Below are 27,986 nucleotides of genomic sequence, written 5' to 3' on the forward strand. Positions count from 1 at the left end.
TGACGAGACGCTATTCACTTTATTACACATTCTGGGCCATGGACGCAACCTTTAGCACTAGTAATATTTGTTTTTTAATAGCTAGCTAATAAAGCCAAGGATAGTTGGGGAAATAAGTAGTAGCCGGATTGGTAAGTATTCGCTTCTAAACTCGTTTCCGACAGGAGGATGTAGCTAGAGTGACAGGCTTGCTATGGAACCAGCTAACTCATAGCTGGTAAACCCGAGAACTGTCATGAGAGAGCTGTCATGTTACAATGTTTCCTGCCTAGCTAGGAAACGTTGCGGCATTATGTAGCTAGCTATCTTGCGGTTTTGCTGTAACACGTACGTTCTATTAGATATACAATGTAACTAATCACGAGATTGTTGCCAACTTGTACTATAGCTAGCAACAGTAAACAGTTAGTTTTTGTGTGACCTCGGCCCTTGATGAGAACAAAGATAGCTTCTAACTAGGCTATGTCGTGCTGGTCATTAAATTATTTCCCCCTCCCTGTTTTCCTTTCCCCATTTTAGCTACCAAACCTATCTGATATTTGGAATGGTAGACATTTGAGTTCAAATCTTGAATCTCCTTTAACAAAGGGTTATGAACGGGAGAGGAAATTACAGTGACTCAGATTTTTGTAGTCATCACTCCATTTATATACAAATGAGTATACAAAAGAACACCTGCTCTTTCCATCACAGACAGTGTAGATGAAGGGGAAGAGACAGGTTCATGAAGGATTTTTAAGTCTTGAGACATGGATTTTGTATGTGTGCCATTCAGAGGGTGAATGGGCAAGAAAATATATAAGTGCCTTTGGACATGGTATGGTAGTAGTTGCCGGGTGCACCAGTTTGTGTCAAGTTCTGCAATGCTGCTGGGTTTTTCACTCAACAGTTTCCTGTGTATCAAGAATGGTCCACTGCCCAAAGGACATAAAGACAACTTGACACAACTGTGGGAAGCATTGGAGTCAATATGGGCCAGCATCCCTGTGGAATGCTTTCAACACCTTGTAGAGTCCAGGCCCTGCAGGTGTTCCTAATGTTTGGCATACTCAGTGTACATGGTCTATGCTCCAAATATGAGGCTCCAAGACAGGCGATGTGTGGATGACAACAGCTTGTCAGCTAACACTTCCTGCTTTCCAAATGCAAAAGTGATACTTCTTTGTACCTCTTCTGTAAGGTGCAGTTTAGGTCTACCCATTCCTAATCCAACTCCACGAGCCTGCCCATATTTTCCTTTCCCCTTGATTTTCCCTTGCGGATCTAGGACCAATTTGCATCTATAGCCATCGGGTAAATTAGGGTATTTTGAGCAATTGTCATATTGTTTACACACCCATCAGCTCCTTCTGGACCTCGGTTTGTGTAATTGACACCGAGCATTCTATAGCAATTGGTGTTCAGATTCCCTTCACATCCAGTACTTGAATGTTTTCTCTTTTACATCATCTGAAAGGGAATGATAGATGAATAGCAAGTACTCTGAAATCCCATCAATACAACCCACTAGGAAAAGCCTTCAATTCAACATCTATTCCACGTTGGTTCAACGTAATTTCATTAAAATGACGTGGAAACAACGTTGATTCAACCAGTTTGTACCCAGTGGGAAATAGAGTCAAATGTCAAGGCCCATGTCAATTCTGATAGCCCCTATGCACACATTGGGGCCACACTTGCTAACATTTGTCTCAAAATGAGTCATGTGCAGTTTGCGAACAATTCGTTCTTTTTGAACCACTCTTCTTACTGACTCAAGAGTCATGGTGAGTTTTTCCTGAGTGACTCGTTCATTTTAGCGGTTTGTTTGAGCTGCTGGACGCAATGAATTCTACATCAGGATTAATAAGCGCTCGGTGACCCAAGATACGTGCTCCGACCAACAATTTTCATATGTAGGCCTATGCCCATAGGCAAAATAGATCATGCCGCAGGCATCATAGAGAAGAAAAATAAATGTTAAGAAGTGATAAATGATCGCATGGTGCAAGAATGAATGCAATTAATTGATTATCGAATACTATGATGGACACAGCTTTGTAGAACCAAAACATACACAGCGTCTGCTCAACAAACTTAACTCGAGAACGAATCGCTGGAGTGCTGCAATTCGTGAACGATGTTGCGCTTATCATTCTCACGGCAGTATAGCCGAGGAGCGCTCATCTTTGTTCTCTTATATCGAGGAGGAGTTGAGTATTGATAACTGGTTTCTGGCACAACATTGAGTCACAATCAGTCGATACTTGTAAAAAATTGAAATTCTGGAAAACATACCTGTGTGCTTGTCCCTGTATAAATGCAGTCCTTCCGCGGGGTGCTGAAATTCATACTTAAAAAAAATATATATATAATTTTACCCCCTTTTGGCGATGAGCCAAGTAAAGCTATTTTTGTTAACTTTCTGCTTTACTTTGTTTTTACTTTCACTATACAGTATGTTAGCTAAAGTGTGATTTATTCCTGTAACATCCAACTATACGAGCAATGGAATGTGGGACATTCCTTATGCCACTGCTACCTTCTACCACTCCCGAGATACCAAACCTTTACTGCATGCCGGATTGTCACATTGATTATGACACATGGATTTAGAATGAGGGAGAGCTATTCTATATAGGTAGGTGTTGCTCAATGTCTATAAGACTGATTTCCTCCTTTTAATTTGTTTAACTTTACGTTGCAGAGTCTGGTTGAGGCTGGTTGGCCGGTGAATGCACAGAGTGAAGAAAGTGAAACGTGGGAACAAAACAGAAGGTTACTGGAAAAGGTATGGTGTCCTTGTGTGTTCAAATGACCTGTGCGAATAGTAGTGCTAGATCAGTATTTTTTTCCAAACCCTGGTCCTCCAGTACCCCCCCCCCCCAACAGTACACATTCTATTGCTACCCTGGACAAGCACACCAGATTCATCTTGTCAACTAATCATCAAGCCCTCAATGAGTTGAATGAGGTGTTTGTCAAGGGCTACAACGAAACTGTTGGGGGTACTGGAGGACCAGGGTTGGGAAACGCTGTGCTAGATAACCCATTGTTTAGGCCGATACATTTGTGTGAGTCTCTGTCTGTGTGCGTTTCCATACCAGATGCAAGTGCCATTTGTTCGTGAGCATGTAAATAACCAGTGGGTTGTTTCTCCCCCCCCCCTCTCAGTTCTTTAGAAGTGAATATGACGGCGGTGGACGGGCTAACAGACAGCACAGAGGTGGTGGAGATGGAGGACATCCCGTCTCAGTTCTACGTGGAGAAGCACTCGTGGGATGGCCTGCGTGACATCATCCACAGCAGCAGGAAGTACTCGGGAATGATCGCCAACAAAGCGCCCCATGACTTCCAGTTTGTGCAGAAAAACGATGAGTCAGGCCCCCACTCCCATCGACTGTACTACCTCGGTGAGGCCAAAACCACCCGCCACTGAAGATCGTCACGCTATTGCTCAATCAGTGGTTCATTGAGTTACGCTTATGTTTTTACAATTAACTGCACCGTGTTGCAAGTTGTACCTTGGTCACCTAACTCGTTTTCAATTCCAATGCATCTCTCTACCAGGGATGTCTTACGGAAGTAGAGAGAACTCACTGCTCTACTCAGAAATCCCCAAGAAGATCCGGAAAGAGGCCCTCTTGGTGTTGTCGTGGAAACAGATGCTGGATCACTTCCAGGTGAATATCACTTATCTAATTTGTTCCACTGAAACCTAATGACATCCAAACTAGGGCTGAATATTATCCCAAAATCAACACTTTTTCCTACCCGAGAAAATTTAAAGCCCTCCCGTGCATCCCGGTATTTCCGTTCAAACCGGAAATGCTATAAAGCGTATAATACCACCCCCCAAAAAATCTGACATGATTATACCACTGTAAATTGGTAAATATACAGAGGAACACAGGTTTCTTGTGGTATTTGCTGCAATTGAATCAACTCAAAGTTCTCTGTCACCACACTAGGCTATTTCGTTGATGTAGCCTAGTTTTAATGTAGGCCTATGAAGCACTGTTTGCCAACTGGTAATGATGAGGTTATTACAGCCTACTGAAAATTACGTTTGTTTTAGCCTACCTACTTATTGTGGCATATCCGATGCTGCGCTAAATAAACAGATACGCAATAGCAGCAAAAAGCGGAGATTCAGCACCATGGATAGCGCCGCGGTTGATCAATTAAATCCGCAAATCTAACTAGTCAAGCCCGTGCCGTCTAGTCTGTGGCCCGTGCTCTCTTGCATGCGTCTCATTAGGAGGATTTCAAAAAGTCACTTGTTGGTAAGAATAAGCATTTGCTTCATTCCCTGCTTCTGTGTCAATGAGCCTACAAACGCTGCACTGTTCGTTAGTCTCGTCATTCACAATTTGACAATTCATATTGTCACCTATCAGACTATTGTCAATTTAATATTGGTTTTAGGGTACATCTATTATGTGGTCATTTCGGTATAGTTTAGGTGCAGTGAGGGCCGCAGTTTACATTTTAGAGCCTCTGCTAGTATCACACAGCTACATTTATCAAATTGTATTTGTCACCTGCGCCGAATAAAACGGGTGTAGGCCTTAACGTGAAATACTTACAAGCCCTTAACCAACAATGCAGTTTAAGAAAAAGAGTTAAGAAAAATATTTACCAAGTAAAGTAAAAAAGAACAACAATACAATAACGAGGCTATATACAGGGCCAGTGTGCGGGGGTATGAGGTAGTTGAGGTATTATGTACATGTAGGTAGGGGTAAAGTGACTATGCATAGATAATAAACAGCGAGTAGCAGTCTTATGGCTTGGGGGTAGAAGGCATCCTATGGTCCCTGGGAGACAGGCGGTCTGCTATTTCGGACCGGAGAAAGTCTAAGGTCTCCTGTTGGGCGATGGCGCAGGCCGTTAGCTGACAGGCATGAGCAAAGAATTTCTACATCAGCGGGTGTAGTGGGCTTCTGGGAGAGAATTTTTTAAAATATTATAAATCACAGCCCCGGAAAGGGGAACGGTTGTGGTCTTGCCTCAAAGTGCCTGTATTCTCCACCAGTTTTGAATGGATCAGCTTGTCCGAAGCACCCTAACACAGGAGGGAGGCATAAAATGAACAGACGAGAGGCAGTGGTTGTGGTTCCTTTTTTTTTGTATTGTTTACTAAACGGGTGTTCTTTCGCCCGACAAGATAACTCCAGTACAGGGAACTTCTAATGCTGAAACACCAGGGTAACAAAACAAATAAACATAAACTAAGCCGTTGACCAAAAGACCGTGGCCAAAAAGAGAAAGAAAAACAACAAACGGCTACTCCTGTCTTAGACTATCGTCTACACATAACAGTTACCTGAGGAACGATTCTCTCTACCTAAAGCCTGCCTTGGTTAACAGAGAGACAAGGTGCCCAGTCACATAAGCTTTCTCTGAGGTAGGAAAAACCGACGTCCTCCCAGGTCCCCGTCTCTATTCCCAATCCTCCCCAACTCCTCTCCTGGCACACCTATATAGAGGAAGACACAAAGCAATTAGTGGGCCCAGCTGTGTAATAATTGGCTTTACACTGAGTGCCTATCCCTTGAGAAGGGTGCTGTTGTGTCGTCTTCCTCCAGCTGGTGACTGAAGTATGTATATATATATATATATATTCAAAAGTTTGGACACACCACCTCATTCCAGGGTTTTTCTTTATTTTTTACTATTTTCTACATTGTAGAATAATAGTGAAGACATCAAAACTATGAAATAACACGTATGGAATCATGTAGTAACCAAAAAAGTGTTAAACAAATCCAAATATATTTAATATTTTTCAAAGTAGCCACCCTTTGCCTTGATGACAGCTTTGCACATTCTCTCAACCTGCTTCACCTGTAATGTTTTTCTAACAGTCTTGAAGGAGTTCCCACATATGCTGAGCACTTGTTGGCTGCTTTTTCAACACTCTGCGGTCCAACTCATCTCAAACCATCTCAATTGGGTTGAGGTCGGGTGATCTGATGCAGCACTCCATCACTCTCTTTCTTGGTAAAGTAGCCCTTACACAGCCTGGAGGTGTGTTGGGTCATTGTCCTGTTGAAATCAAATGATAGTCCCTCTAAGCGCAAACCAGTATCGCTGCAGAATGCTGTGGTAGCCATGCTGGTTAAGTGTGCCTTAAATAAATCACTGACCGTGTCACCAGCAAAGCACACCCTCACACCTTTTCCTCCATGCTTCACGGTGGGAACCACACATGCAGAGATCATCCGTTCACCTACTCTGCGTCTCTCAAAGACACGGCGGTTGGAACCAAAAATCTCAAATTTGGACTCAGCAGACCAAAGAAAAGATTTACACCGGTCTAATGTCCATTGCCCATGTTTCTTGGCCCAATCAAGTCTCTTCTGTAAGAGTAATGTATATGCCAATTATATGATGGTCTGAACGCACTCTGTCCCCTATCAACACTTATTTTTTTTCCTTTTGGTACCAGAGAGAATGACATAAAGTAATCAAGATGACTAGCTTGATTGAGCCTCCGCCATATATATATCTAACTTGGTCAGGATATTTAAGCCTCCATATATCCACTAGTTCCAATATATCCACAACATTTGTGATAGTTTGTAGTGTGATTTCCTTTACGGTCCATAGAGGTATTTAAAACCGTATTATAATCTCCCACCATAATAATATAGTCTTGTTTTGCCTGTAGGGTTAATAAATTATTATATATATTTTCAAAGAAGAGTGGATCATCATTATTTGGACCGTATAGGTTAATGAGCCATATCTGTTTATGGTCCAATAACATATTTAAAATCATCCATCTACATTGATGATCTGTTTGGACAATTTACACATTCGGATCAAAATTACTGTTAATTGATATCATCACCCCTTTTGAATTTCTTTGCCACTGGGAGAAATATATTTATATGTTTGTTAACTCACCATTTAAAAAGTACCATAGTGATTGAGTGTCCATCTAGCTGTACCATATTTGCATTGCGACTAAGTAAACCTCCAATTGTTCCCCACTATTCCACCCTCTAAAACCCCTCCCCTTCCCAAGTTGGGTTGTCATCCCCGTGATTGGCAGACCACCCCCGTCCCCCCGGATCCAAGGGCCCCCGAGCGACCGGGACCCATCCTTTGAAAAGAGCACATAGTGCCACCCTTTGAACGGAAGCAGATCAACCGACAAAAGCATTTCCATCGCCCTCACCTCTTTTTGCATTATATATAGCTATTAAAAAATATAAAGTGCATTCGGAAAGTATTCAGACCCATTGACTTCTTCCACATTCTGTTACATTACAGCCTTATTCTAAAATGTATTCAATTGATTTTTCCCTCATCAATCTACAGACAATACGCCATAAAGACAGAGCAACAACTGGCTTTTAGAAATTTGAGCAAATTTATAAAAAAAATAAACCTGGAATATTACATTTACATAAGTATTCAGATCTTTTACTCAGTACTTTGTTGAAGCACCTTTGGCAATGATTACAGCCTTGAGTCTTCTTGGGTATGACGCTACAAGCTTGGCACATCTGTATTAGGGAAGTTTCTCCCATTTTGCTCTGCAGATCCTCTCAAGCTCTGTCAGGTTGGATGGGGAGCGTCACTGCACAGCTATTTTCAGGTCTCTCCAGAGATGTTCCATCGGGCTCAAGTCCGGGCTCTGGCTGGGCCACTCAAGGACATTCAGAGACTTGTCCCGAAGCCACTCCTGCGTTGTCTTGGCTGTGTGCTTAGGGTCGTTGAACCTTCGCCCCAGTCTGAGGTCCTGAGCACTTTGGAGCAGGTTTTCATCAAGAATCTCTCTGTACTTTGCTCCGTTCATCTTTCCCTCGATCCTGACTAGTCTCCCAGTCCCTGCCACTGAAAACGTCCCCACAGCATGATGCTGCCACCACCATGCTTCACCGTAGGGATGGTGCCAGGTTTCCTCCAGACATGACACTTGGCATTCAGGCTAAAGTGTTCAATCTTGGTTTCATCAGAAATGTTTTGGTACCCTTCCCCACATCTGTGCCTCGACACAATCCTGTCTCGGAGCTCTAGGGACAATTCCTTCGACCTCATGGCTTGGTTTATGCTCTGACATGCACTGTCAACTGTGGAACCTTATATAGACAGACAGGTGTGTGCCTTTCCAAATCATGACCAATCAATTGAATTTACCACAGGTGGACTCCAATCAAGTTGTAGAAACATCTCAAGGATGATCAATGGAATGGAAACAGGATGCACCTGAGCTCAATTTTGATTCTCATAGCAAAGGTTCTGAATACTTATATAAATATGTTTTTTTTCTTCAAATATGAGTTTTTTATACATTTGCAAAAATGTCCAAAAAACCTGTTTTCACTTCGTCATTATCTGGTATTGTGTGTAGATTGATGAGAAACATATTTAATACATTTTAGAATAAAACCGGAACGTAACAAAATGTGGAAAAAGTCAAGGGGTCTGAATACTTTCTGAATGCACTGTGTATATATATATATATATATATAAAACATCCTGCTTATCTTAGTTTCCATAATTAACAAATAATATTTGTAATAATGTAGGCAGTTCATGATTGTTTCCTCTAACCAGGATTGCCATTACGAACATGATATTTTTGGCAAGCAATTATTATTTTAGCAAACAATTATTGTGATCCATCCTATATTGTCCCTAACATCTTTACTCACTAGCAACAGTTGTGGGATACATACATACACAAACACTCATACAAATGACTTTTCCCTCTTTCCAACACTTCCAGGCCACCCCGCACCAGGGGGCCTATTCCCGGGAGGAGGAGCTGCTTAGGGAGCGTAAGCGTCTGGGAGCGTTTGGGATTACCTCCTACGACTACCACGCCCAGACCGGCCTGTTCCTCTTCCAGGCCAGCAACAGCCTCTTCTATTGTCAGGACGGTGGCAACAACGGCTTCATTGTGAGTTTTACCCCCCCCCTTCATCATCAATCAAGTGTATTTATAAAGCCCTTTCTACATCAGCGGTTCTAAATTCCTCCGTTTAAATTTAGACCATCCACTGCTTTCATTTCTTCACAGTCACAACAGTAAGTTAGCAGCTTGCCATAGCCATCATAGCCATTTTCCTGTATGGTGAATAAAAAGTTGGCAACTCAAAAGGTTGTCAGATATGTTCTGGTACTTACAGTTGAAGTCAGAAATGTACATACACCTTAGCCAAATACATTTAAACTCAGTTTTTCACAATTCCTGACATTTAATCTGAGTAGAATTTCCCTGTCTTAGGTCAGTTAGGATCACCACTTCAATGTTAAATGTCAGAATAATAGTAGAGAGAATAATTTATTTCAGCTTTTGTTTCTTTCATCACATTCCCAGTGTGTCAGAAGTTTACATACACTCAATTAGTATTTGGTAGCATTGCCTTTAAATTGTTTAACTTGGGTCAAACGTTTTGGGTAGCCTTCCACAAGCTTCCCACAATAAGTTGGGTGAATTTTGGCCCATTCCTCCTGACAGAGCTGGTGTAACTGAGTCAGGTTTGTAGGCCTCCTTGCTCGCACACGCTTTTTCATTTCTGCCCACAAATTTTCAATAGGATTGTTCTGCCCACAAATTTTCAATAGGATTGAGGCCAGGGCTTTGGGATGGACATTCCAATACCTTGACTTTGTTGTCCTTAAGCCATTTTGCCACAACTTTGGAAGTATGCTTGTGGTCATTGTCCATTTGGAAGACCCATTTGCGACCAAGCTTTAACTTCCTGACTGATGTCTTGAGATGTTGCTTCAATATATCCACATAATTTTCCATCCTCATGATGCCATCTATTTTGTGAAGTACACCAGTCCCTCCTGCAGCAAATCACCCCCACAACATGATGCTGCCACCCCCGTGCTTCACGGTTGGGATGGTGTTCTTTGGCTTGCAAGCCTCCCCCTTTTTCCTCCAAACCTAACAATGGTCATTATGGCCAAACGGTTCCAATTTTGTTTCATCAGACCAGAGGATATTTCTCCAAAAAGTATGATCTTTGTCCCCATGTGCAGTTGCAAACCGTAGTCTGGCTTTTTTATGGTGGTTTTGGAGCAGTGGCTTCTTCCTTGCTGAGCAGCCTTTCTGGTTTTGTCGATTTAGGACTCGTTTTACTGTGGATATAGATATTTTTGTACCTGTTTCCTCCAGCATCTTCACAAGGTCCTTTACTGTTGTTCTGGGATTTATTTGCACTTTTCGCACCAAAGTACGTTCATCACAGAACGCGTCTCCTTCCTGAGCGGTATGATGGCTGTGTGGTCCCATGGTGTTTATACTTGCGTGCTATTGTTTGTACAGATGAACGTGGTACCTTCAGGCATTTGGAAATTGCTCCCAAGGATGAACCAGACTTGTGGAGGTCTACATTTTTTTCTCTGAGGTCTTGGCTGATTTCTTTTGATTTTCCCATGATGTCAAGCAAAGTGGCACTTAGTTTGAAGGAAGGCCTTGAAATACATCCACAGATACACCTCCAATTGACTCAAATTAAGTCAATTAGCCTATCAGAAGCTTTTAAAGCCAAGACATAATTTTCTGGAATTTTCCAAGCTGTTTAAAGGCACAGTCAACTTAGTGTATGTAAACTTCTGACCCACTGGAATTGTGATACAGTGAAATAATCTGTCTGTAAACAATTGTTGGAAAGTAGATGTCCTAACCGACTTGTCAAAACTATAGTTTGTTAACAAGAAATTTGTGGAGTGGTTGAAAAAGGAGTTTTAATGACTCTAACCTAAGTGTATGTAAACTGCTGACTTCAACTATATATGAGCTGGCTAGACAAAGAAATCCATTATTAATTTGGTTATGTAGGTCCTAAGAAACATACAACTAATACAATTTATTTTCAAAAAATAGAATAGTATATTTTGAGTTTAATTATATTACTGGTCTGTGTAAATGTATTATTTACTTAGCTTACATTCCCATGCCCTGATCAATCAACACACATATTTTATTGTAAGAATTAATATAATGGAATATAACAGAATAAATCATATTTTTCCCACACAACTTGAGTGTCACTAACGTGTGGAACCGCTGTCATATAACAAATGTTTAAAACATTCTGACTTCTGTAAGGTGATTTCAGAAAGTTGCTTTTTTGATCCACTTTGCATGTGATCACATCATCGTGTGCTTTCTCTTATTTCAAACGCCCCAATGTTTATTTTGTCTGTAGACAAAGATAGCGATTTGTTGTTTAAGTTAGGTTAATATGCACACATTTCTATCATTTATTAACTAATTATAAGGGCCTTTAAATGTTTACCTGTCAAAGTCAATAAAAAATATGAAATGGCAGTGTGCATTCCCCTAGGCTAAATGCCAAAGTGTTACCGCTCAAGGACAGAACGAATGAAGAATGCATTAAAATTATTTCTGTGAAGCTGTGATTTGATTTTTATTTAACTAGGCTAGGTTAAGAACAAATTCTTATTTTCAATGATGGCCTAGTGGGTTAACTACCTTGTTCAGGGGCAGAATGACAGTTTTTTTTTGTGTGTACGTTGTCAGTTCGGGGATTCGAACCTGCGACCTTTCAGTTACTAGTCCAACGCTCTAACCACTAGAGCGTTGGACTACCTGTCGCCCCAAACTTGACAAGTTTAATGTTGGACAACAATATAATGTTAATGATTTAATGCGTGCGAAAGATGGTAAGTTGGGGGGACTTTTTAAATACATTACAGCAATCCTGACTAGGTCGGTTGATGGAAATAAAAGTACAGGCTTTGTTGCCGGCAATACCTTTCAGATATAAAGAAAAGGTGGCAAAAAGTTGCTGGCTTGGTAAAGTTGGCAGAAAAACGGCTTGGTATGGAAGGTACTTTGCATAAGTATTCAAACCCCCTTGAGGATTCAAATTGATTGAATTGATTTGTATTTTTTTTTGTAAACAATCTATCACAAAATACTCTGTCAAAGTGGAAGTAAAATTCAAACTTTAAGAGAACACATTTGGGATTGATTACACCTGGATTGTGCAATATTTGCCCATTTTTTATTATTTAAAAACTTATTCAAGCTCTGTCAAGATGTTGGGGATCATGGCTCGACATCCATTTTCAAGTCTTGCCATAGATTTTCAAGCAGATTTAAGTCAAAACGGCAGGAACATTCACTGTCTTTCTTGGTAAGCAACTCCAGTGTAGATTTGGCCTTGTGTTGTAGGTTATTGTCCTGCTGAAAGGTGAATTCCTCTCCCAGTATATGGTGTAAAGCAGACTAAAACAGGTTTTCCTCTAGGATTTTGCCTGCGCTTAGCTCCATCTCGTTTATTTTATCCTGAAAAACTCCCCAGTATTTGCCAATGTCAAGCATACCCATACCATGATGCAGCCACCACCATGCTTGAAATTAAGCAGACAGTTACTCAGTGATGTGTTGTGTTGGATTTTCCCCAAACATAAGGCTTTGCATTTAGGCCAAAAAGTGTATTCCTTTGCTGTGTTTTTGTTGCAGTATTACTTTAGTGGGTTGATGCATGTTTTTGGAATATTTTTATTCTGCATAATTGTATTCATCTTTTCACTCTCTCATTTAGGTAATTATTTTGGAGTCACTACAATGGTGTTGATCCATCCTCAGTTTTCTCCCATCACAGCTATTTTCTCCCAACTTGGTAGCTATTTTAAAGTCACCTGTGGCTTCATGGTAACATCCCTGAGTAGTTTCATTCTGGTCCTGCAGCTCAGTCCAGAAGGATGACTGTATCTTTGATGTGTCTGGGTGGTTTAATACATAATCCACAGCATAATTATTATCTTGACCATGCTTAAGGAGATATTAAATATCTGATTTGTTATTGTTACCCATCTACCAACCACTGTCCTTCTTTATGAAGGAAAGCTCCCTGGTCTTTGTTGTTTTTTGTAGTTCTTTGCTTGATATTGAGTACTTGACTGTGGGACCTTACAGATAGATAGTTCTATGTATGGGGGACAGAGGAAGGTGTAGTCAACCCTTATTATTATTATGTGATTTATTATGCCAAATGTTACCCCTGAACTAATTTAGGCTTGCCTAAGCAAAGGTTAAGCAACAACTATATTTTAGTTATTCCTTTATTAAATATATCTTTCAAAAGAAATCTTCCACTTTGACATTAGAGTGTTTTGTGTAGATTGTCAGCAAAAAAAAAAGACAATTACATTTTCACCCCACTTTGTAACACAATGTAATGTGTAGAAATCCAAGGGGTCTGATTACTTTTACCAGGCACTGTAAGTGCGCCAGTATAACTTTTTTAATAGTGTTTTCTAGAGCTTTACACTCACTTCTTCCCTTAGTTCTTTCAGGTTGTGGTTAGTTTATACATTCTAGAGAATAGGTTGGCTATATGGGCTCGATTTGAGACCATGCCTACCGTTATGTTGTTTTCTATACATGGCCTGCCTCGGTGTTCATAGACCGAAGACCGAATCTATCATTGCAAGCAGTCTTTGATTATTCCCTGTTGTGGTTCAATTATGACCATCCTGGGATTTGATATCTGCGTCATTAAGTGGAATTAAAAAATCCTGTAGTTGAGATAAGCGTTAGTGCATGAGATAATCATTATTGTTACGAACTGCACAGCACCCAACGCCACTGCAATGAATGACTGTTGCTGTATATATGGTTGTCTTCAGGGTTGTATTCATTAGTGCACATTGTAGAACAACGAAAAAAAGGTTTTCCATGGAAAACGAAAACAAGCCGTTGTGTTGGACAAGTCTAGGTCTTCCTGTTTCAGTCTGTTTTGTGCCGTTTGGTGCCTAATGAATACGACCCTGTACACTGACAGTGTGTTTCCTGGTTAAAAAGCAGTCTGCCCCCATGAAGCCGGTGGAGATTAAGACACAGTGCTCAGGGACCCGCATGGACCCCAAGATCTCCCCAGGAGAGCCCAACTTCATTGCTTTCATCAACAACAACGACCTGTGGCTGGCTAACATCAAGTCTGGGGAGGAGAGGAGACTCACCTTCTGTCACAAAGGTCAGGGGGGGTCAGCAACTTTTGGACGTTTGTTGTATGGAATTGTAAACGTTCTCTATGCCATGCTGCTGACACTGCATAGATTTAATCAAATGAATGAATCCCCTCTCCCTGGGTCAGGTCTGGATAATGTGAAGGAGGACCCCAAGTCTGCGGGCGTGGCCACGTTTGTGATCCAGGAGGAGTTTGATCGCTTCACTGGCTACTGGTGGAGTCCATCTACCGTAGAGGGTGAGTAGGGTCACCATCTATCACTCCTTCCATACGAGTAGAGCACTACTCACTTTCATGCGAGAGAAATTGGGCTCTTCTGTAATCAAGTAGTCTTGTCAGTCAGTCAATCAGTGATGCTTTGATGAACATTGTACAGGCTTCAACCTGCCCCAAACACTGTCATCATGAAGATGTCTGTCATATAAACACCAGCTGTATCTGTATGCATTTCCAGCCTGCTTTTCCCTTCTGTTAGACTCAGATGGGGGGAAAACCCTGCATCTGCTGTATGAAGAGGTGGATGAGACGGAGGTAGAGATCATTCATGTTCCCTCTCCAGCCCTGGAGGAGCGGAAGGCCGATGCCTACAGATACCCCCGCACAGGTGAGCCCCCCCCCCCCGGCGCAGGTTGAGGCCTACTCATGTAGGATTGTACATTATGTGTATGTAGTAACACACATTAGTAATGACCTAATCAAATCATTTCAAGAGTAGAGCTCCTGAGTTTTCTTTTCTCTCTATCTATAATCTGAATGTTTCTATTTTTCTAGGCAGTAAAAATCCACAAACCACCCTCAAACTGTCAGAGATAAAGACTAACAACCAAGGCAAAGTAAGTTGCCTACTTTCAACTTCTCTCTCTTTCATTCTCTTATTTCTCTCTCTGCTCCCTGCATTGTGTTTGAGCAGACTAATTACGTCTCTCCGTCCGTCTCTCCGTCCGTCTCTCCGTCCGTCTGTCCCTGTCTGTCCCTGTCTGTCTCCAGATCATGAGCATCCAAGACAAGGAGCTGGTTCTCCCCTTCACCACTCTATTCCCCGGGGCGGAGTACATCGCCCGGGCAGGATGGACGAGTGACGGCAAATAGTGAGTGTTACGGCATAATGTTTCCCCAGGGAACGCATTAGTCTTGACCTCTCTCTGTTTCTTTGTTGGCTTATATTGGTTAGAGATGGGGGATGTACAACTGATTCCCAACTGGAGGAAAGCTGCTATGGTTGTGTAAGTTAGTTGATTAGTTTATTCAGTTGTGTTAGTGTTGAGCTCAAACACATGCCTGTACACCAGGGATCATCAACCAGATCCAGCCGCGGGACGATATCTTCTTGAGCGGATGGTCAGGGGGCCGGAACATAATTACAAATAATTTGTAGACTGCAAATTTGACCGCAAGAAGCACAAACGGATAAATTGTTTGAGTGCGTCAAGAAATGCAACACTGCTGGGTTTTTCACGCTCAACAGTTTCCTGGGGTGTATCAAGAATGGTCCACCACCCAAAGGACATCCAGTCAACTTGATAAAACTGTGGGAAGCATTGGCGCCAGCATACCTGTGGAGCACTTTCGACACCTTGTAGAGTCCATGCCCTGACGAATTGAGGTTGTTCTGAGGGCAAAAGGGGGTGCAACTCAATATTAGGAAGGTGTTCCTAATGTTTTTTTTCTCTATTATGCGTGGGAATACTTTGGAATACTTTGGTCATTTCATGTGAATATGTCATTATTTTCTCTCCATCAATCAGCTGTGCTAATGGAGGTGTCTACTACCATTACTCTTATGCAGGATATGACCGCATTGTTCCAGTAGACACATACACTATATATACAAAAGTATGTGGACACCCCTTCAAATTAGTGGATTCGGCTAGTTCAGCCACACCCGTTGCTAACAGGTGTATAAAATTGAGCACACAGCCAAGCAATCTCCATAGACAAACATTGGGAGTAGAATGGCCTTAATGAAGAGCTCAGTGACTTTCAACGTGGCACCGTCATAGGGTGCCACCTTTCCAACAAGACAGTTCGTCAAATTTCTGCCCTGCTAGAGCTGCCCCGGTCAACTGTAAGTGCTGTTACTGTGAAGTTGAAACGTCTAGGAGCAACAACGGCTCAGCCGTAAGTGGTAGGCCACACAAGCTCACAGAATGAGACCGCCAAGTGCTGAAGCGCGTAGAGCATAAAAATCATCAGTCCTCGGTTACAACACTCACTACCGAGTTTCAAACTGCTTCTGGAAGCAACGGCAGTACAAGAACTGTTCGTCTGGAGCTTCATGAAATGGGTTTCCATGGCCAAGCAGCCGCACGCAAGCCTAAGATCACCATGCATAATGCCAAGCGTTGGCAGGAGTGGTGTAAAGCTTGCCGCCATTGGACTCTGGAGCAGTGGAAACGCGTTCTCTGGAGTGATGACTGATGCTTCACCATCTGTCAGTCCGACGGACGAGAACTCTAGCTTCACCAATAGTGTAAAGTTTGGTGGAGGAGGAATAATGATCTGGGACTGATTTTCATGGTTTGGGCTAGGCCCCTTAGTTCCCAGTTCCATATTTATTTTTTGCTCAGAAAACTTCTTTTTTTGGGGGGGGGGGGGGCTCCCGAATGGCGCAGTGGTCTAAGTGCTAGAGGCGTCACTACAGACCCGGGTTCGATCCCGGAGTACGCATGGCTCAAATTTGCATTTGCCTGGTGTACTGTATAGGATCCAGTCAGTGAGGTAAAGTGTCTCTCTGTCTCCCTCTTCAGTGGTTGGGCCGTGCTGCTGGACCGCAGTCAGAAGAGGCTCCAGCTGGTCCTGCTTCCCCCGGCCCTCTTCATCCCCATCACAGACGACCCGGCCCAGAGACAGGAGAGCCTGGAGGCCGTGCCCGAGGATGTCCACCCTTACATTGTCTACGAGGAGACCACCGACATCTGGATCAATGTGAGATAGAGTTTCTGGGGATGGCACTTCTTAAGAGGCTGGGCACATCTCAGTCATTGTTTTGAGCATGAACAGGGAAAATAAACATTTTGTTAAGATGGAACATGAATAAGGTTTGGTAATGGAGGGGCCCCTCAATTTAACCCGTTTGTACTATATGAGAGAATTGTAGCTACCAGATTATGAGGTTAGTATTATGTGTACAATGAATCATAAGACTCTAGATTTGGTTATCCGTGCTCTTTCAAAAATAAAGGTTTGATGCTTGTTGGGAACTACTCTTGGAACATTTGCCTATTGAGTTTGATTATTGAATTGACAGTTGGCAGGTAGCCTAGTGGTTAAAAGCATTGGGCCAGTAACCGAAAAGTCGATGGTTTGAATCCCGAGCAGACTTGGTGAAAAATCTGTCAGTGTGCCCTTGAGCTAAGCACTTAACTCTAATTGCTCCTGTAAGTCGCTCTGGATAAGAGTGTCTGTTAAAATGACTAAAACATTACATGTAAAACAGTCACTATATATTGAGAGTGTATGTTGACATATACACTGAGTGTACAAAGCATTAGGAACACCCCCTTTTGCCCTCAGAACAGTCTCAATTCGTCATGGCATGGACTCTACAAGGTATCGAAAGCATTCCACAGGGATGCTGGCCCATGTTGACTCCAATACTTCCCACAGTTGTCAAGTTGGCTGGATGTCCTTCAGGTGGTGGACCATTTTTCATAAACACAGAAAACTGTTGAGCGTGAAAAACCCAGCAGCGTTGCAGTTCTTGACACACTCAAACCGGTGCGCCTGGTACCTACTACCATACCACGTTCAAAGGCACTTAAATCTTTTGTCTTGCCCATTCCCCCTCTGAATGTCACACAAACACAATCCATTTCTCAATTGTCTCGAGGCTTAAAAATCATTCTTTAACCCGTCTCCTCCCCTTCATCTACACTGATTTTAAGTGGATTTAACAAGTGACATCATTAATGTCACTCATAGCTTTCACCTGGATTCACCTGGTCAGTCTGTGTCATGGAAAGAGCATGTGTTCTTAATGTTTTGTCCACTCAGTATATATTTGCATGGAAGAATTGGGCCACGACCAACGAATAACAACCATGATTTTCTGTTGCCTCCAGGTTCATGATATTTTCTATCCGTTCGTTCAAACGTCAGAGGACGACTTCTCTTTCATATGGGTGAATGAATCCAAAACGGGCTTCAGCCATCTGTACAAAATCACATCAACTTTGCGACCAGGCTGCTTCCAATGGTCAGGAAACTACACACATACAGAGGGTGAGTCATTAGAATGAAGAACCTTTAACAACGTCAAATTGCCTTGAGTCTCAGATCCGTTTGTGCCGTCTTGCCAATGTCATTGCTGTCATCGTCATGTCACAGCACAAACAGATCCAGGACTCGGGCTTTGTCCTTCCTTCCTCGGGATAATCCCTGATCTGTATGTGTCGCGGTTTAAGTGAATGGCGAGATCTTGAAGGCAATAGGATGTAACCTCGAAATATCTGCGGTCGCCACCCGGGCGTCAGATTGCCGCACTGTCAGTCAAGTAATGCTAGTGAAAGATCTCGATGGTCTCTTCCTCCTCTGCAGGAGACTTTAAATGTGCAATCAAGGAGGAGGTGACTCTGACCAGTGGAGAGTGGGAGGTGTTGGCCAGGCATGGCTCCAAGGTAGTAACTTCAGTTCATCAGATTAAAGCCCTTCCTGTCGCTGTGTTTTTATAATCTGATGTGTTGGATATGTTTATAATGGATTTGTGTGTGTGTGCCCACGCTATTGTGCGGTTATAATGCACTTTCTGCCGTCAAAATAAATCTCTGGACCCCGTTCTCTCTCTCTCTCTCTCCTTCTCTCCTGTCTCTCTCCTCTCTTCTATTTTCTATCTCTATTCTCTCTCTTTCTCTCTCTCTCATCGCGCGCTCTCTCTCTCTTCTCTCTCTCTCTTCTCTCTCTTTCACTCTGTTTCTCTCTGTCTCCCTCTGTCCCTCTAGATCTGGGTGAATGAGGCCTCTAAGCTGGTGTACTTCCAGGGCACTAGAGACACTCCCCTGGAGCACCACCTCTATGTGGTCAGCTATCAGTCCCCTGGCGATGTGGTCAGACTCACCAAGCCTGGCTTCTCCCACAGCTGCTCCATAAGTAAGGTACGGACGCGACAAATATGATTTAGCTAACGTTAGCATTACCCTTAGCCCTATCCCTTATAATGCAGGGTAGGGAGTATACGTTTACTCTTTGGGACTGACCTAACAGTAGTAGGCTAGCTCAGCATTTGATTTTTGTAACGCTTATGGGCTGCCTGGCATGCAGTGCTATTTGGAAACGTTTGTGTGCCAAGCCCCCCTCTGGCACCCCTGTAATTACAACTCTTACCGCAAAATGCATTCTTGAAACCGGGCTGCAGGTTTTGGTGGACTAGAGCCCTCTGTCGCCTGGCATTGCATTCACTAGCCACCTTGCCAAACAACACCGCTGCAGTAGGTAGTACCGACAAACACTGTACCAACCCTGACCTCTGGCACACTGCACTTAATCAACCTCTACCCACGGATCATCAGATCATACCACACAGGAACCTTAGGGAGGGACAGCTGATCTCTTCCCTATGAGAAGCCTGGTTACATCAGGGAGCGTTGTGGAACTGCCCATGTCATACGGTGTAACCATCTGGTCTTTCTGTGTCTGTGTGTGTCATAGAGAGACATAGAGAGGATATTGATGGATGTTGCTACAATGTAAGGGATTTGCCCTGGCCGTGAACAGATTGGGCCGAGTAGACAATGCTGTGTAGTGGGGTTGTGGCCTGTCGTGTGGGCATCTGGACCCATGTTGAAATACACAGGGAGTTGGTTCTGAAGCTGCTGGTCTCAGATCAGTTGTGTGATTTGTTTCAGGTGTGCTTCTAACTTTATAAGATGAGCAGCAAAGCTGGCTTGAAATCAGGGCCCAGTGACGTTCTGTCTCCGATGTGAAGATTCATTCACTGCTACTCATCTCTTTTGTCTCCTTCTCTCACTCCTTCTGTCTTTCACTGTATCCCCCCTCTCTGCGTGCTCTGTCGCTATTCTTTACTCTCTCTCTCCCATCCCGCTTTCTCTCTTCTCTCGGCAGAACTTTGACATGTTTGTCAGCCACTACAGTAACGTAAGCACTCCCCCCTGCGTCCACGTCTACAAGCTGACCGCCTCAGAGGGAGACCCTCTCCACATGGTGCCTGAGTTCTGGGCCAGCATGATGGAAGCCCCAGGTAAGGGTGACCGGATGAGAGGGGTTTAGGCCTTGTTCCAATACTTTTTAATCAACATCCTTCCTTTCTAAGTTCTGGGCCAGCATGATGGAAGCCCCAGGTTAGGAAGAGAGGGGTTAGGCCCCATTCCAAAAATGTTTAATGAACATCCTGAGTTCTGGGCCAGCATGATGGAAGCCCCAGGTTAGGAAGAGAGGGGTTAGGCCCCATTCCAATACCTCATCATGCATTTATGTTACAGTGCATTCGGAAAGTATTCAGACCTCTTTACTTTTTCCACGTTATGTTACAGCCCTATTCTAAAATGGATTAAATCATTTCCCCCCTTCATCAATCTACACACTACCCCATAATGACAAAGAAAAAACTGGTTTTAAAATTTGTTTGCAAATGTATTAAAAAAAACCCCGGAAATATCACATTTACATAAGTATTCAGATCCTTTACTCAGTACTTTGTTGAAGCACCTTTTGCAGCGATTACAGTCTCGAGTCTTCTTGTGTATAACGCTACAAGCTTGGCACACCTGTATTTAGGGAGTTGATCTCATTCTCCTCTGCAGATCTTCTCAAGCTCTGTCAGGTTGAATGGGGAGCATTGCTGCACAGCTATTTTCAGGTCTCTCCAGAGATGTTCGATCGGGTCCAAGTCTGGGCTCTGGCTGGGCCACTCAAGGACTTTGAGACTTGTCCCAAAGCCGCTCCTGCGTTGTCTTGGCTGTGTGCTTAAGGTCGTTGTCCTGTTGGAGGTGAAACTTCGCCCCAGTCTGAGGTCCTGAGCGCTCTGGGGCAGGTTTTCAGCAAGGATCTCTCTGTACTTTGATCTGTTCATCTTTACCTCGATCCTGACTGGTCTCCCAGTCCCTGCCACTGAAAAACATCCCCACAGCATGATGCTGCCACCACCATGCTTCACCATAGGGATGGTGCCAGGTTTCTTCCAGACGTGACGCTTGGCATTCAGGCCAAAGAGTTCAATCTTGGTTTCATCAGACCAGAGAATCTTGTTTCTCATGGTCAGAGTCCTTTAAGGGCCTTTTGGCAAACTCCAAGCGTGCTGTCATGTGGCTTTTACTGAGGAGTGGCTTCCGTCTAGCCACTCTATCATAAAGGCCTGACTGGTGGAGTACTGCAGAGATGGTTGCCCTTCTGGAAGGTTATCCAATCTCCACAGAGGAGCTCTGTCAGATTGCTCAGTTTAGACAGGCGGCCAGCTCTAGGAAGAATCTTGGTGGTTCCTAACTTCTTCCATTTAAGAATGATGGAGACCACTGTGTTTTGGTGGACCTTCAATGCTTCAGAATATTTTTGGTACCCTTCCCCAGATCTGTGCCTTGACACAATCCTGTCTCGGAGCTCTACGGACAATTCCTTTGACCTCATGGCTTGGTTTTTGCTCTGACATGCACTGTCAACCGTGGGACCTTATATAGACAGGTGTGTGCCATTCCAAATCATGTCCATTCAATTGAATTTACCACAGGTGGACTTCAATCAAGTTGTAGAAACATCTCAAAGATGATCAATGGAAACAGGATGCACCTGAGCTCAATTTTGATGTCTCATAGCAAAGGGTCTGAATAGTAATGGCAATAAAGTGTTTCCGTTTTTATTTTCAATACATTTGCAAAAATGTCTGAACCTGTTTTCACCTTGTCATTATGAGGTATTGTGTAGATTGATGAGGAACAAATATGGCTGTAATGTAACAAAATGTGGAAAAAGTCAAGGGGTCTGAATCAGAATGCACTGTATATTCTTCAAGAATCAATGGGTATATGTCATTCCTTTAAAAGTCCAAAAATGTATGTAGCAATCGCAGACTACCCCTTTTAAAGACTTATCGTTCCTTGAGGCAATCACTGATCTAACTGGATAGGGGTAAACTCTACCAAGGGATTCTGAGTTGCTCCTATCCAGTTGTGTTAGATCTGTGATTACTTCAATGAAGTGCGGAGGGATGGCGCAATTTATTTATTTTTTAGTATGCTTTGAATTTAGACTGCCCTTTTACTTAGTCACTTCTGAGTGGCCCAACCCGTATGACTCACTAATAGTCCACTATTTCATTGCTTTAAAGCAACATATCTTACTACGTCATTACAATGAGGTCATGGGTGTTTCATAGTGACCTTTGCACCATAGGTAAACCAAGCTAAATCCAGATCTTATTAAATAATCCCATTGGTCTATTTTGGAGTAATACTTTGTGCGTAGTACATGTTGCATAATAAAGAGGAAATGTGAAGGTCAGCTATCTTTGTATTTTAGGAACAAAACAATCAATATATAAATATTTAGAGTAGAGTTGAGGCCGAGCGGTGATTATTTCAAGGCAGTGGCATCACCAGGAATCTTTCACTAGGGTAGCTAAGGGGTAGTAGCTTGGTCGTTGTGTCAGGGGAGTGGTGATGCCATAAGTCCACAGATTTATTAAAGCTACAATCTGAGATCTGTTTGATGTTCAATTCAGTTATTTATATATATTAATGAATTTAAGAGTGGATACATTTCCCCATCTCTCAGTTATATACTAAAACAAGTAGCAGGGCTGTCGTTTTGCGGCAAAACTAATCCCAGATTGTAGTTTTTAAGCTAGGTGGGCAATTTTATGTCAGTCTATTATTGATGTCATCAGTACGTATTTCGCTGTGTGTATTTCAGGTTGCCCAGGAGACTACAAATCTCCGGAGATCTTTGACTTCCCAGGAAAGTCGGGCTTCCAGCTCTATGGAATGGTGTACAAGCCTCACAACCTCCAGCCTGGCAAGAAGCATCCCACAGTCCTCTTTGTCTATGGCGGCCCGCAGGTTTGTGGCTTCTCTCAGACATACCATTTTTCTTGTATGTCTGATTCCTTATAGAAATCCAGTCAGATCTGTGTGAGCACCGACGAGGTAGGAACTAGGGAAGGAGCCAGGGACTAAAATGGAGCTGGTCCTTTATGACCTGCTTGTAACTAGCAATAATAGTGAATGCTTTCCTGTTTAACCCAGGAAATAGCCATTCCAAGCTCTGTCACCTTGCTTTTCACATACAGTAGCAAGACGTGTACAGGGCTTCTCGATAGGGCTGACCCAAACCTCACTGCGCTTGCTAAGATATATTTTATTTTCGAGTGATCTTTTCCAGCATGGTTCCAGCATCTACGATGGATGCGGAATCAGGCCGGCCTTAGTGCGGCTCGGCTCTGCTAGGTTTGTCTCAGTGGCGTGAAAATGGTATCTGTTTGTATCCACAGGTCCAATTGGTGAATAACTCCTTCAAGGGGATGAAATACCTGCGTCTCAACACCCTGGCCTCCCTGGGATACGCTGTGGTGGTCATCGACGGGAGGGGCTCCTGTCAGAGGGGCCTGGAGTTTGAAGGGGCTCTGAAAAACAAAATGGTAGGATTGGTTTTCGAAAGCAACTATTTCCCTTCCAACCCATATCTTGCTTTTTGTTTATAAATGGTTTTAATACAAATGGTTCCGTCTTTTTGTAGTTAAGCGTGAAGGCGCCCGTGTTCAACTTTAGACACAGCAATGGCAAATTTGCACCTTGCCAACCAAGGCTGTTCCGGCTGTGCATGTTCATTAAAGCACATGTGTGCAGCATGTACCTTGTGCTGGCTTACTTTATTTATTAATAATACTTCATACTATTTATTCATTGGGCAGCGCCGGTGTGACTATTTGGGATGTGCACTTCATATCTCTCACACATCTTTCATCCAGACTATGAATTGTTTTTTGGGAATTTTAGAACCATGTTCATTCTACCCAAGTCATCTGGGCATGTGGATGTATCGGTGTGACTAACGCCCTTCTCTCTCTGTCTCTCTCTCTCTCTCTCTCTCTGTATCTCTCTCTTTGTATATCTCTCTCTGTATCTCTGTGTGTGTTACCAGGGCCAGGTGGAGATCGAGGACCAGGTGGAGGGGCTGCAGTACGTGTCGGAGAGGTTCAACTTTGTGGACCTGAGTCGCGTGGCCATCCACGGCTGGTCCTACGGCGGCTTCCTCTCCCTCATGGGCCTCATCCAGAGGCCCAATATCTTCAAGGTGAGACGCGCCACAGTAAAAGGCACCACTCCTGAGACAACAGAATACTAGAATCTCTAGATCTCAACTGGGCCGAGGCTCATTCCACAGAGTTGCATTACCTTCCCTCTACTATTTCCTTCTCCTTAAAATCCGAGTGGGCTGGATTGATTATGGATAGATTGAACCATAGATGGGATAGGTTTGATTTAAGTGTGGTATTCTGGATAGATGTAGTTTTCCCGTTTGTCCTCATGGTGTCGCTGTGGGTTACACGTCATTCCACACTGCAGTTCTCACAGTAGTCTTAGCTCACGGTGCCTGTCCTTAGTGGTACTGCTCTACACATCACGGTGGTGAAGATCAACAAGAGTATATCTCTCTCACCACCACTTCAGGGGTAAAAGGGGGCCTATTCAGGCTCTTGTCAATATGTACATTACTGCTTGACAGAAATCGGGCTTCATTGAACCATGAAACGGCAATGAAGAGAAGTTTAGACATGCGACTACTCACTGCATGCCACCTGAACAAATTCCCACAGGCATCCCATCTTCTCAAACGCTGCTCGACCTGTCGTGTTGCGTTAACCGCTAATCCTGGAAATTAGCGCAAACTGAAGTGTGACATTTTGTTGTTTCAATGTGTCAATGTCTTAATTGTGTCTTTCCCAATGGAGGCTGTGGAGGGAGAAATAGCAGGACAGGCTATTCTAAAAAAAAACTAAAAAAACAATCCCCTTCATCAATCTACACACTACCCTTTAATGACAAAGAAAACCCTTGACTTTTTCCACATGTTGTTACGTTACAGCCCCATTCTAAAATGGATGAAATAATATTTTCCCCTTCATCAATCTACACAATACCCCATAATGACACATAAAAAAACGGGTTTTAAAATTTGTTTGCAAATGTATAAAAGGAAAGAAACTGAAATATGACATTTACATAAGTATTCAGACCCTTTACTCTGTACTTTGTTGAAGCACCTTTGGCAGCGATTACAGCCTCAAGTCTTCTTGGGTATGACACTACAAGCTTGGCACCTGTATTAGGGGATTTTTTGTGATGACCCTACTGAAAATAAATAAACAAGTAAAATAAATTAGGAAAAAATGGCAATGTTGTTGTTCCTTTCAGGTGGCCATAGCGGGTGCCCCGGTGACCGTGTGGATGGCGTACGACACGGGCTACACGGAGCGCTACATGGATACTCCTGAGAACAATCCGCAGGGCTACGAGGAGGGCTCCGTGGCTCTGCACGTGGACAAGCTGCCCAGCGAGTCAGTCCCGGTTTACTGCACTCTACAATTGAACGAATCCAAGAAATAAGAATAGCCTACTTATCTATCTATATATATACTGTAGATAACACTTTTGTAGTCTGGGTATAATGGTAGGCCCTCGGTCAGATGTCGGCATTGTAACATTTATCGCACAATTCTGTTTTACTTTCCATTTTGTTAATCGTTGTTGGTTAAAAACGGGCATGGGTTTTGAGCAAAAAATGTCTTGGCTCAAATTTCAAGGACAAATGGGATGTTATTGAGTTTCACCATAGACATTTCTACAGGGGCGCAACTTGGTTTTAGAAGTGGGGGACACATTTATTTTTTTATCCAGTCGGATAAACACTCCAAACAGCCTCTCCGACTGCTCGGAGGCGTCCGCATGGTCCTAAAGCACACCATTGCCTCATTGTTTTTTAAAATCACATTCCAATGATAAAACTGCCGGGGACAAAAATGCAATTTCAGAATGTGGTGGGGGGGACATGTCCCCCTCGTCCCCAGTGAAAGTTGCACACCCTTTATACATCTGTATACATTTTTAAAACCCAGGATATACTTACTATTGTATAGTATACTTTTTTTTTTAAAGGGGGCAACATGATAATTTAACCTATTTTTATGTCCATTTCCATCCCTTTGAAACCCTCTCCTTGTCCTCCCAGGCCAAACCGCTTGCTGATTTTACACGGATTCCTCGACGAGAATGTGCACTTTTTCCACACCAACTTCCTGGTGTCACAAATAATCCGTGCTGGGAAGCCATATCAGCTACAGGCTAGTATTTAACTTTTTCTACAATTTATTGATGCGTTTTTTCACATTTCTAGAATCAGCGTTAAAGGCAGGTTATGGATAACGTATAGTCACTGTGGGCCATAGGCATAGCAGCTTCTGCTGGATATAATCTTAATCACTTGGGTTGACGTAATGACAGTGCAATAACACAGTGCAGCTGTCAAATTAGACAGCTTTGCTTAAAACACTGTAGGGCCTCGATGTTGGAATGCAACAGTTGGGTAACTACTGTACACTCTGCATCAACTATCTCTACGCTACCCATATTATTTCCTCCCTAACATTGTTGCACAATTAGAGAAAATACTGCTACAGTCTCTTCCATGTGCTGTCAAAGTGGGGCCCAGAAGCATATACTGGTATGCGCCTATATAGCATGAAGCCAACGTCTTAATTTATGACTAAACTGTCACTTAAAAATGAAAGCCAGCAGACCAGAAAGTTGGGCCTCTTTATTACTATACAGCTTCTTGGTGTGAATGGGTTTCAGGGAATATTGCGTTTTCAGAACATTGCAGATTGTATGTAGCTGGAGTCACATGTGCTGTACAGTATGTGCTGAAGCAGTATGTACTGAAGCAGGAATTGGTGGTTGATTTTCCTCTGTTGTTTTGCAGGTCTACCCCAACGAGCGACACAGTATTCGCTGCCCAGAGTCAGGAGAACACTATGAGATCATGCTGCTGCACTTTCTACAACAATACCTCTGAAACCGGGGTGAACGTCCCCCCCCCCCCCCCGATAACCCCTCAACCTTGGCATAGAGACCTCGCACTCTGCAGCCACACCCATCCACCCCACATTTACCGTGAACTGGAGATCTCACTCAATTATACCTCCACCTCTTTCCCTCTCTCTTTCTCTGTTGCTTGCTCTCTCCCTCTCTATTTCTCTGTTGCTTGCTCTCTCTCTCTCCCATTCTTCCTTTCTCTCGCCCCTACATTAGGGTGGGGGGTATGGTTAGGTTACCTAAGGTGATCCAAGGCAGTGTTATCAAGTTTCACCGTGGAATGAAAGGAGGACAACATTATCTGGAGGCTGGGCCGCAATCACTCTCCCTTGTTTTCCTCTTCTCTGGAACCATGATTGTTTTGCCAAATGTTTTTCTTTTTCCTACATTTTATTCACTCAAGTCCGTAGTAGGAGTGGGGTTCCTCAAACATGAAATGGAATCTATACAGACAGACAGACAGACAGAATATAGCTATAATACTTACTGTGAGTTTAAGCCTTGGAGGTGGTGTGTAATGGCTAGAGGAAGAAACCCTGCCTCTAATTGCATTCATTAACTATTTTAAGTGTGTATTGTTCAAATAAAATATTTGTATGGATTCTTATTTTATAATGAGTGTCAAACGAAGTCACTCATTGATATAAAGTCATTTTTGCGCCCTTTCTCTAATCTCGCCTCATTGCTCAAGGTGTCGGCTTGCCTTCTGAAGATACAATATTTGCCAAAGTACTTCTGACTTCTGATCATGCTGTTATTTTCTTTTTTTACTGCAATAACGATGCAAGTGTGAGCAGCCGAGTCTTAAACAGCTTTTTACCACCTGAATAAAATTTATACATGACGATGAATAAATGTATAATGAAATCTCCGCTCTTTGTTGTTATTTCATTTATCACAGAAGAACATGAACAAAGATAGATGGATGGATGGATAGATAGATATATAAACATGCTTCAATGTCTCATATTGTACATGATAACAAGCTGAGTGTCAT

General features: G+C 43.0%; 1 protein-coding gene across 3 annotated transcripts; it reads left to right on the forward strand.

The window, feature by feature from the left end:
* Positions 1-27,860, forward strand: LOC139551296 (dipeptidyl peptidase 9-like). 3 transcript variants are annotated; one of them, XM_071362790.1, is made up of 21 exons: positions 1-131; positions 2,687-2,770; positions 3,154-3,392; positions 3,550-3,662; positions 8,726-8,899; positions 13,790-13,961; positions 14,082-14,192; positions 14,431-14,559; positions 14,727-14,788; positions 14,943-15,043; positions 16,703-16,880; positions 18,017-18,176; positions 18,492-18,571; positions 18,893-19,045; positions 20,013-20,148; positions 22,812-22,957; positions 23,389-23,535; positions 24,039-24,191; positions 25,313-25,455; positions 26,127-26,238; positions 26,877-27,860. In XM_071362790.1, the coding sequence occupies exons 2-21, from the start codon at positions 2,715-2,717 to the stop codon at positions 26,967-26,969; spliced, it is 2,658 nt and encodes an 885-aa protein (XP_071218891.1). In that variant the 5' UTR covers positions 1-131; positions 2,687-2,714; the 3' UTR covers positions 26,970-27,860. The 3 variants fall into 3 exon arrangements, with proteins under 3 accessions (XP_071218891.1, XP_071218892.1, XP_071218893.1); XM_071362791.1 differs by having other exon boundaries at positions 13,793-13,961; XM_071362792.1 differs by lacking the exons at positions 16,703-16,880; positions 18,017-18,176; positions 18,492-18,571; ... (6 more) ...; positions 26,127-26,238; positions 26,877-27,860 and having other exon boundaries at positions 13,793-13,961; positions 14,943-15,044.
* The last annotated feature ends 126 nt before the right edge of the window (positions 27,861-27,986 follow it).

The sequence above is a fragment of the Salvelinus alpinus genome, chromosome 23 (assembly GCF_045679555.1).
Source record: "Salvelinus alpinus chromosome 23, SLU_Salpinus.1, whole genome shotgun sequence".
NCBI lineage: Eukaryota > Metazoa > Chordata > Actinopteri > Salmoniformes > Salmonidae > Salvelinus > Salvelinus alpinus.